This window comes from Euphorbia lathyris, chromosome 9, assembly GCF_963576675.1.
Source record: "Euphorbia lathyris chromosome 9, ddEupLath1.1, whole genome shotgun sequence".
In the NCBI taxonomy this organism is placed as follows: Eukaryota; Viridiplantae; Streptophyta; class Magnoliopsida; order Malpighiales; family Euphorbiaceae; genus Euphorbia; species Euphorbia lathyris.
In genome coordinates, this window is record NC_088918.1 from 3,265,984 (window position 1) to 3,277,736 (window position 11,753).

An 11,753-nucleotide genomic window follows, 5' to 3' on the forward strand; every position below is an offset into this window, starting at 1 on the left:
AAGAAATTTTAATTCTTCAAAAAATTTCGTCTCAAGTTTTATCACGAGATAGAAAGTGAAATTTTAGAGAGAGAAAGTTCCAAAAACTCCGATTTTGAAAAATAAAAAATGTAGGTTACATGATAAATATAATCCGAAACAATTTTAATTCTTAAACATTTCCATTTTGAGATCGTCAACTGTCATTTCGAGGCGTTAATTGAAATTTACGCCAGTCCAGGGATCTCCTGGTAATTAAGCAATCATTTCTCCTAAAATCCCCCTCCAAAAATCTGTTATTTAATCATTTCCATCTCTTCCATCTTCTCCTCCCCCTCCATAAATACCTCCTCCTCCTCATCATCATCCATGGATTCAAATTAACTCCAAAAATCACTTCAAAAATGCTGCCAAGTTTCGATCCAAACGACACCGAACAAGGCCTGCAACTTCTGGAGAAGCTCACGTGCAATGCAGGTGCCATACAAGAGAAAGTTTTGGAAGAAATACTTCTCAGAAATGGTGAAACAGAGTATCTCAGAAAGTTCATCAATGGCCGCAGCGGAGGCGGAGGAGTTTACGATAAACAGAAGTTTAAGAAGAATGTAAAAGTTGTTAGTTATGAAGATATTAAACCTTGTATTGATCGAATTGCTAATGGATCGGAACCTTCTTCTTCCATCATTTCTTCTCAACCCATCACTGAGTTACTCACCAGGTATGTTCGGTTCGGAATACTATTCTCAGGTTTTAACTATCGGTTTAAATTTTAACTTTTTTCATAAATATGAAAAACTTCGCGTTTTACGTGTATGTGTGCCGTGATCATCAACGTTTTGAGATACTTTTCGGGTGAATTATGTTTATTTACAATTTGTGGCGGAGACGAGGGGCAGCTCCAAGGGGAAGCCGCCGCCCACGGCCTCCCCGTTTTGGGCCATCCGGTCCATTTTTTTTTTTTTTTATAAAATTCAAAACTAATTTGTATAATACAATAATACGTTTATAGCCTGGAGTAATTTTAACTCTAACGTCTAAAATAGTGCAATTTCACCTCTAACGTTGGCGGTTAAGAACAATTTTACTCCTAGCATTGTCAAGTTGGGTCAATTTGCAGAAATAATTCATGAAACTATTTTTTTGTTATGAATCTTGTCATCTACACTTCATAATATTTAAATTTTAGGGGTATTTTTGCGAATAATATTTAAATTTTAGGGGTATTTTTGCACATTATCTCTACAATAATTATTGAGATTTTAATTGTTATTATAAATTATCCCAATAAATGATTATTATATTGTATCTAAATTTAATAGTAACGATATATACAAAAAAAAAAGAATACAGTCTACTGAATGGAATCGAAAATCGACAATACTAACATATATTGTCTCTTTTTTTTTTTTGTTAATTATTGTCTCTTAACAACAATAGCATAACAAGAGGTTCCAAAATTTATTTCACAAGTTTTATTTTAAGTAGGGGTGAATTACAAATTTAGTCATATGGTTATTGAAGAAAGCATATTTAGCCTCTATGTACAAAATAGTACAATTTTAAGTCTAACATTTACCAGACGATATAATTTCAATCTCATCAATGGAAGATGCGTTTTTTTTTAATTAATATATATGTGAAATTTAAAATCTTATTGGGTAGTCAGAATGCTAGAAGTTTGGGGAATGGCTAAACATAAAATTGCATATTGAAAAAAAAAACTCTTCTTTCATTAATGAACCTTGAAATTGCATTGTTTTCAACTAGATTTGGACTACGAAAAGTAAGATCGAGTCGTTTTGAACAAACTTAGAGAAATTTATCTTCTATCATATATTAATCAAGTTGGGTTTTGTAATTAAATACAACACATTTCCCCTCCAGGCTCACCCTTGTCTCGCCCCCGTGTGTGAGTCGATCATCGATGTTTTGAGATAGTTTTCGAGCGAATTATGCTTGTATCAAGGAAAATTACAAATAAAACCGACGTGTTTTTATCGATTTGCAAATAGAAGAATGTAATTTTTTTATTTTTTTTAAACAACATGTGTTTTATAATAAGCAAAATGAAGGAGTTTGACCGACAATGTTAGTTTTTAATAACGTGTCGCATTGATTTTGATGATGCAACAATGTTGATTTGTTGACTTTTTTTTACGTGATTCAATGAAATGTTGATTTTTACTGACATGGCAAATTGCTGAGATCACATGGTTTTTTTAATTCCCTCTTTACAGAAATAATCTTCTACCGAAATCACATGTTTTTTTATACTTTTTTACAATACTCAATCCGGGTGGAAACATGATTTTAAATGAGAAATGTAAATATTTAAATTATATATATATATATATATATATTTAGTAGAGTCGAAATACTATAAAATTTATAAATATAGGATCAACGTACTATAAAATTTTATAAATATAGATTTTTGGGTAAATAATTTATTAGTCTTCATATTTTTACGTAACACACTGTTTAGTCCCTTATTGTGAAAAACACATTATAAATCTCTTTTTTTTGTTACGTTAACCCTTTGGTCATTTTATCTATTTTTTTAGATTTTAAATCAAACATATTTTAGCTTTCAGGACAGTCATAGTACGATGCAAAAAAGAGTTGATCTATCGTTCTTTCCGAAGTATCTTATGTTGCTTAATTAAAAAGCTATATAACTTGTTATAAATGCGAGTCAATTCTCTTATTTTAAGATACTTCTCCGTAAACCGAGTCTTTGTTGACAAGTATTTGTTTTTTCTGATATAATATTAAAGCTTCTTAGATCAAAGGTCGAATGTTCACATCTTGACATTATCATTTACTCGTGCAATATATATTTGCAGTAAATGTTTTTTTTATTAAAGGCTGGTTATCGAGGAGGAGCCGAAGACGGACATCCCAGCTATGCTGGCACTCCCGACCTCAACCCCATGACCCCGAACCAATATTATTAAAAGAAAAAATAAAAATAAAAAATCTGAATACAAAAGGATGGAAGAATAAAAAATACAGAACATGATCAAGAGAAACGGTAAGAGCACTGTCCTCCCCTATTGTGAAGAAAAGCTGATTCACAGAAGTCCGGAATATCATCCCACCACGTAAAACTAGAAGTCGTCCGTCCAAAGTTTGCAAGCGAGTCAGCAACCTGATTGCCTTCGTGAAAAATATGAGAAATAACACAGTTCATAGCTTTAACCTGTGTCAAACAATTTAACCAATTTTGTCTAATTACCCAAGGAACCGATGTGGATTTGGATTCCAGCATCTGCACTACATATATAGAGTCGCTTTCAATCCAAATCATTCGCCAACCTTTGTTGTAAGCCAAATCAATAGCATGAATAGCCGCAGACAGCTCAGCAAGGAAGGCAAACGAACTGGTGATTGGAAAAGCAAATGCTCCCAGACACAAACCAGTACTTGAGCGAAAAATTCCTCCACACCCGGCCGGTCCAGGGGAACCCGATACAGAGGCATCAGTGTTAATCTTCGTCCAATCCCTCGGAGGAAGCTGCCAAACAACCGGGATGATTCGCGGCCCTTTAGCAAGCCTTTTAGGAATCCTGAGCTCTCCCAAAATTTGTGTTTCCACTAACGAATTCCATGTAGCACCCCGACCCGTGTGAGAAGATTCTCTCAAGGCTCTCCAAATGCGTCTTAATATTTGCAGTAAATGTTAATTGATTTTATTTTTAAAATAGCTATCAGTAATTTTATAATCTTAGACGATGTTTATTTGATCTGAAAAATATTATGTTTTAAAAATATTAAATAACATAATTTTTTTTGTTGGAAAATAAAATATTTTCAAGTGTTTGATTATAATACCGAAAAAATGAAAGAAGTAATGGGCGGCTAATCTTTTCAAAATCATATATTTTCTGTTAATTAGATTTAAGTAAATAAACATCAAAAAAATCAAAAAAATATTTTTTACACAATATTTTCTGACAAATAAACGGAAATAATTTTATTGATATTTTCTTGTTTAAATTACAGTTCCGGAACTTCAGGAGGACAGCCAAAAATGATGCCATCAACAGCTGAGGATTTGGACAGAAAAACATTCTTTTACAACCTTCTAGTACCTGTGATGAACAAGTAACATTTTATTTTTTTTTATGAAATAGATAATATATTATTAATATATATTTCTGAATTAGTTAATTGCATACACATACTCCATCCGTTTCATAATAATTATCGTTTTGAGGAGAAATTTTTGTTTCAAATTATTTGACGTTTTACACTTTTCAAGGAGCATTAAATGTGTTTTTTCCAACTTTGTCCTCATGTAATAAGAGGAAAGAAATTTGTAGAGAAATTTAAATATTAATTGCAAGAGGGTAATAAGGTAATATTTACCTACTTTTTAGGCTAATTAATAGATTTCTTAATATTTGTGTAGAAACCTTAAAAGACAATTAAAATGAAACAGATGAAGTAATACATAAAAAAAATGGATAAATTACACTCAAAGCCATTGAACTTTACTCATTTTCACGGTATGACTACTAACTTTCAAGACGTAACATAAAAGCTATTCAATTTTACATTTTCTAATATTATAGGGAATAAACTTTAACTAACGCCTCAAAATGACCGTTGATCAGTGACGGAGCTAGGAATCCGTACTTGGAGGCTAATTTTAGCCCTACATTTGGTGGTAATTTTCAAAAAAATTTAGCCTCCAATATCCTAAAATTTTATCGTTTTAAAAGTGCTCGACGTGAAGAGTAGACATATTTAATTTTTTTATAAGTTCAACACTAATTTTTTAAAACTGATAACATTTTTGCGTTTTTTTATTTTTAGTTATAATTTTTTTATAATTTTTATAAATTAAAATTTAATTTAGAAATTAATTTTTTTTAAACAATTCAAAAATTAAGTTATTTATCTGAGTATTAAAAGTAAGAAATTGATTTTTTTTTAATGGAAAAGAGATACATAAAAATGAGTTGAAAAGGTGTTATTAAAATAAAGAGTCTACGCATTTTAAACTAACTCAATCACTCTAAAATATTGAAATAATACTACATACAGTAAATATAAACCAATATTTGGAGGGTCACAAGAGGCGAACTAACTGCTACTCAAGGATGGAGCCGGTGACTGAGAGGCTCCGGCTCCCTGGTCTCTTGGTTTGCTCCGCCCCTGCCGTTGATGACCTCAAAATGGAAATTTTCAAGAATTAAAGTGGTTTAAAACGACATTTACCGTGAAATTACATTTTTTATTTTTCAAAATCACTCTTTTTGGAGTTTTTCCTCTACGAATCTATTTGCTCTTTGCTAACCAAACAACACTTAAATAATAAAAAAAAACGAAAAGTTTGAAGAATTAAAGTTGCTTAAAATATCATAAATGCTTGGAATCTTTTATTTTCAGGTCGTTAACGATCATTTTGAAACGTTGATTAGAGTTTAGTGGTCATAATGTTAAAACATGTAAAGTTTAGTAGCTTTTATGTTAGCTTTTAAAATTTAGTAGTTATACCATGAAAATGAGTAAATTGAGTCGTCATTGATGTATTTTATCAAAAAAAAATAAAAAAATAAAAACTAAGCTTATGCAAGATTCTTTCTAGCTAAGACATTAATTATTTTACTAAGTTTGTGAAGTAAACTTTACTATTTGAATTATTTAACGAAATAAAAATAAAAAGATATCTTCTATTTAAATTTAGGTAGATATTATGGTTATTTTATTTTTAACAAAAATAATTATTATTTTTTTTTTCTATAGTTGGATGATGATTTTATTTTTTTCCTACTATTAGAGTAATTTTCTAATCTCATAAAAAAACAAAATAACCATAACCTGCACCTTAAATTTAATAATAACAAAATTCTAATAATATGATTAGAATAAAAAAAAATATATCTTTAATTAAGTTGAAAACTATTAATTAGAACATCGCTTACTAAGAGACTTTTAATGTACCTCTAAAAAATAATATAAATAAATGACTCTTAATAATTTAAGAGCAACTAAGACATATCATCTCCAACAATACTCATCATATTCACAATTTATTTATTATTTATTTATTAAAATTATTAATTATTGCTATATTTACCAATAGTGAGATGAGAGATTTTTCAATAATAAATTATTAATAAAAAATGAATTAAGAAGACACTAAAAGAAGAAAAGAGACTAGTTATTAATAGAAATGATGGAAAGATTCTTAGTAAGTGAGGAGTCATTAAGAGACTGATGGAGATGATTTTTAACTCTCCCTCCTCAAATTTTACTTAAAAGTCAAACTAAGAGGCTGTTGGGCGACAAATTATTAGAAGCACCCGGTTCTCCATGTCAAATGGAGGACCTTTTATACATATTTTGACATGTGTAACATGGACTCACACATATTATAAGAGGGCTCACTATTTTAATTATTACGTGGGGTCACAATACACGTGTTTAAATATGAATTGAAAGTCCTCCAAGTGACATGGAAGACCTGGTGCTTAATATAAGAACTCATGTTGGACATGCCCTTAGCCATTAAGAAAATAAAATTTTGTTTATGTGTATATTTAGGATTTTGTTTTGAACAATTTAGGAATTAATTAATTATATCTATATAATACATAAAAAAAGCTAAAATTATTATTAGACATATATTTGTAAAATCTAGTAGGTAAGGCTATTAATAAATTTGTTTTCACTATTTTATTGATCACATGTTGAGTTACAACAAAAAATCCCACACCAATAAATTTTTGCCTTTATTGGCTAACCATTTCAACAATTATTGAAGTAATTTGTCTCTACCAAACCCACCCTAGTGTTACTATTTTCATACAAGAATAAATGCAAGAATATATATATATATATATATATATATATATATATATATATATATATAAATAAATAAGTTCTACTATTGAGTAAGATTGGTACTGGTCTTTCCTGTCATATCAGTAATTATCAATTAGGATGATGTGACATCATCTATCTGAGTGGACGGAACTAATAATGATCTCGTTCATTGTAGAAATTTTAATATATAAAAAGTGGTTGAAGAACATTATTGGTATCAAAATGGTGATGTGATTATGTGATCTATCTAGCAATGATAATAATAATAATAATAATAAAGTTATCTTTATAAATCGCGTTACCATGATAAATACTAACTCTAAAATCTTTTAATTTCAGGTACATAGATGGGTTAGACCAAGGAAAAGCAATGTACCTTCTATTTGTAAAACCTGAAACAAGCACTCCTTCTGGTCTAATGGCCAGGCCCGTCTTAACAAGCTACTACAAGAGCAAAAACTTCAAAAATCGGCCTTTCAATCGGTAATTTTTTTATTTTTTCAACCAAATGCATCCTCACAGAGATAATTCTATTTAACCTATTCATCAATTCTTTAATGATAGGTATAATGTTTACACGAGCCCTGACGAGACAATCTTATGTCCAGACAACAAGCAAAGCATGTACTGCCAGTTGCTCTGTGGTTTAGTCCAACGCGATGACGTATTGCGAGTTGGTGCAATTTTTGCCTCTGCCTTTCTTCGTGCCATCAAATTCTTGGAAGACCACTGGCAGGAACTATGTTCCAACATTAGAACAGGCCGTGTTAGTGATTGGATTGATGTTTCTAGTTGGAGAGCTGCTGTTTCGTCAATCTTAACCAAACCCAATTCAAAATTAGCTGATTTGATCGAGTATGAATGTTGTAGAAGTGAATCATGGGAAGGGATAATTAAGAAGCTCTGGCCTCGGACAAAGTTCATTGAAGTCATTATTACAGGTAATGGCTATCAATTTCTAATACGACAATATGATTTTGTAACACCCTGGTCCAATACCATGTAGACGCGTTTTAAAGCCGTGAGGCCCAATGTGTTGGAATTGGGTCAGAGCGGACAATATCTACGTGATATTGGACCAGGGTGTTACAGATTTAGTAGCACTGTAAATGAGTCGAGCCGCTCATGAGCGGTTCGGTGTTCAGCTCGATAAAATCTCGATCATGTTTGACTTGATTTATAAATGAACTGACGAAGCTCACAAGCATGCTCGATTATAGCTTTATGAACAAGTTCGATTATAATGTTCATGAACATGCTCGTGAGCAAGCTTGATTCGATTTTCTTTATAAATGGGGAAATATATAAATCAATATAATTAATGAGTTGTTTGCGAGCGAAGTTCATAAACTGAATTAACGAGTTGCGTATAAGTAAATCTTGTGAACAAGCTCGTGAACAGAATGTTGAGCTGGAGCTCGAACTTGTCAATTTTTTTGACGAGCCGAGCATGAATATGTCAAAACTCGACTGAGATCAATTATATAAACAAAGGTCTAACTCACCCCAAATGTACCTCAAATGGAGAGAATTGCCTCACACATATAAAGAGTTATATATCTCTCTAATAAACAATGTGGGATGTTTAACACGCTCCCTCACGCCCAATTCATTTGGTGCATGATGCTAATATCAGCATGACCCCATTATTGAATACTAATGCTCTAATACCATATAAACAAAAATCTAACTCACCCCTAAAAGGTACTTCAAAGGGAGAGGATTTCCTCACACTCATATAAAGAGGCATATAGCTCTCTAATTTAGCAATACATGATGTTTAACACGTTCCCTCACGTCCAATTCATTTAGTGCATGACGTTAATATCAGCGGAGCCCCAATATTGGATACCATGGCTCTCACCTAGCTCACCCTAGAAGGTACCTCAAATAGAGATGATAGCCTGACTCATATAAGGAGGCATATAGCTCTCCAATTAAGCAATATGAGATGTTTAACAAACTACAGTGATACGATTTACAGAGATAATCTGTCTGATACAACTTATTTTGACAGGTTCAATGGCACAATATATTTCAACACTTGAATTTTACAGTGGAGGACTACCTTTAGTTTCAACAATGTATGCTTCTTCAGAGTGTTATTTTGGGATCAATTTTAAGCCATTAAGCTCACCTTATGATGTTTCTTACACTCTCTTGCCAAACATGGCCTATTTTGAGTTCTTACATGTTGAAAAAGACTGTCAAGAAGTGATTCAAGATTTTCATTTCAATGGTGTTTCTGATCACACTTGCATATGCAAAGAAGAAGATGAAGAAAAGACTTTGGAAACTGTTGATCTTGTTGATGTTCAGATTGGTCAATACTATGAGCTTGTCATCACAACTTTCACAGGTTAGTTTTTTCAGGATTCACTGTCTCTCGTGATTTATTGGTGTTAAATTGATATTTTTAGTATTTTTACATAAAAAACTTAAAAACTCGTACAAAATTTCAATAGAATTTTTAGCGTTTTCTAGTAACCAGCGGGTGCTCAAGCCTCCTCCTTCCCCCCCCCCCCCCCCCCCCAAGCCCCCTTAGGACAAAGCCCCCCAGGATGCATCCTGAATACATCAACGTGTCCATACCATGTAGATATTATTTGTTTTGGTGTAAATTTCACATATGACCACTGAACGTTACTTTTTTTAACGTTATGGCCGTTGAATTTTAAAACTTAACATGAAATGTACTCAATTTTACACTTTTTAACACACGTGACCACTCAACGCTTCAAAACGATCGTTGAAGGTCTCAAAATAAAAAATTCTAAGAATTAATGATATTCTAAGCAATTTTAATTCTTAAAAAATTTCGTTTTGAGGTTATTTAGGTTTTGTTTGGTTAGGAGAGAGAGTGAATTTTTAGAGACAGAAAGCTCAAAATGGTGATTTTGGAAAATAAAAAATGTTGTTTCATGGTAAATGTTGTTCTGAACAACTTCAATTCTTGAATATTTTCATTTTGAGGTCGTTAAAAGTTGTTTTGAGGAGTTAGTTAAACTTTAGTGGCTATCGGTGTTAAAAAAACGTAAATTGAGTGACTTTTATGTTAAGTTTTGATGTTTAGTGGCTATACTGCTAAAAAAAGTAAAGTTCAGTGGCCATGGTATAATTTACCTGTAAATAGAGTTATAAATGAGATGGAGTGGTAATAGAAAATAGTTTTCTATGAATTTAAAAAAGATATGTGCTTGATAAAATTAGCAAACAAAGAAATTTAACTAACATTGTTTGTAAACATGGCATATCATTAAATCAATATGTCACATCATAAAAAAAATCAACATTTCACTGTATCTCATAAGCAAGGCTAAAATGATATATCATTGAAGTCAACATATCACATCATCAAAAACTAACATTATTAGTCAAATTTATTTATTTGTTAACTTTATAAAGTGCGTGCCCTTTTTGCAAAAAAAAAAAAAAAAAAAATTCCCCTGAATGCAAATCGATTAAACAACGAAAATTTTTTATTTTTTTTCTAAAATAGACATAAAATTAATAAAAAAAAATAACTATAATAATTTAATATTTTAATGAATTATAAATATTTTAATAGTGATGTAATTATATTTATTGAATATAACAACTAATGTTAATATTTAAACAATATATATAATTGTATTAATAATTTTGAGATACTCGCGAGGCGAGAGGGTTATCCCATCGCTGCCTCAAATTCGAGGATAAGAAAAAACTCCCCGTTTCCACGACACATTCTTTTAAAACACGTTTGAACGTATTTTAAACATTCTTTACTAGTATAACTCCACCACTCTCTTCTTTTCTAATGTAAAATTCTATTCAATCTTATTTCTTTTACCACCCTTTAAAATCGCTCTTCGATAAGAACTTCCACCTCAGCGCCACCTCGAAGAACCGAATACTTACTTATTTTATTTGTTACGCAGGCTTATACAGATACAGAGTTGGAGACATTTTAATGGTAACAGGGTTCCACAACAAAGCACCGCAATTCAAATTTATTCAAAGACGAAACGTAATTCTTAGCATAGATTCCGACAAAACGAATGAGGAAGATCTCTTAAACGCGGTAACAAAATCGAAACTTATTCTAGAACCACTTGGTTTTCTTCTCACTGAATACACAAGTTTCGCAGACACATCTACAATCCCTGGCCATTATGTTCTATTCTATGAACTCAAAACAAAAGGAGATCGTAGCAACGGGGAATATTTAGATCCAATAATCATGGAACAATGTTGTTTCAGTGTCGAAGAATCATTAGATTCGGTTTACAGAAGATGTCGGAAGAAAGATAATTCAATTGGTCCACTTGAAATAAGAGTTGTTAAAAATGGAACATTTGACGAACTTATGGATTATTGTCTTTCTCAAGGTTCGTCGGTGAATCAGTATAAGACTCCGAGGTGTATTAAATCGGAGGAAGCTTTGAATATTTTGAATTGTAGAGTTATCGGGAAGTTTTTCAGTAAGAAAATACCTTTTTGGGAAGCTTTTAGGATGGAAAAAAGTGAAACTTATTTGAATTAATTAATAATGTTGTAATAATCTATAATTTTTAATTAGTTTTTGGTAATTTAATTTCTTTCTCAATTAATTTGTTTTGCATTTTGATTAATGATCAATGTGTCTTTTTTTTCCTGAAATTAAGTAAATAGAACTGAACTAAATACTACTAAACTGATAATATTGGACTTTAAAAATAGCAATAATTAAAATAAAAAAGCTTATAATAATAATAATAATAAACACTAATAATAAATTATTATAATTATAATAAATAATGATAAATTAATGAATTGAACTGAAAATTACTGAACTGAATTGAATTGAATGCTACTGAACTGAACTAAACTGAAATTACTAATACTAAAATTAAGTGAAAAAAATGGTATTACTCTTGAATCTTGTTTTTTTAAAAGAAAAGATCATGCATTAAATA

General features: G+C 30.9%; 1 protein-coding gene across 1 annotated transcript; it reads left to right on the forward strand.

Moving 5' to 3' along the window:
- The first annotated feature begins 325 nt into the window (after positions 1–325).
- On the forward strand, positions 326–11,341 carry LOC136207219 (indole-3-acetic acid-amido synthetase GH3.17-like). The gene is made up of 6 exons (XM_065998532.1): positions 326–697; positions 3,985–4,086; positions 7,156–7,299; positions 7,381–7,757; positions 8,834–9,175; positions 10,737–11,341. The coding sequence occupies exons 1-6, from the start codon at positions 384–386 to the stop codon at positions 11,339–11,341; spliced, it is 1,884 nt and encodes a 627-aa protein (XP_065854604.1). The 5' UTR covers positions 326–383.
- Positions 11,342–11,753: the final 412 nt, after the last annotated feature.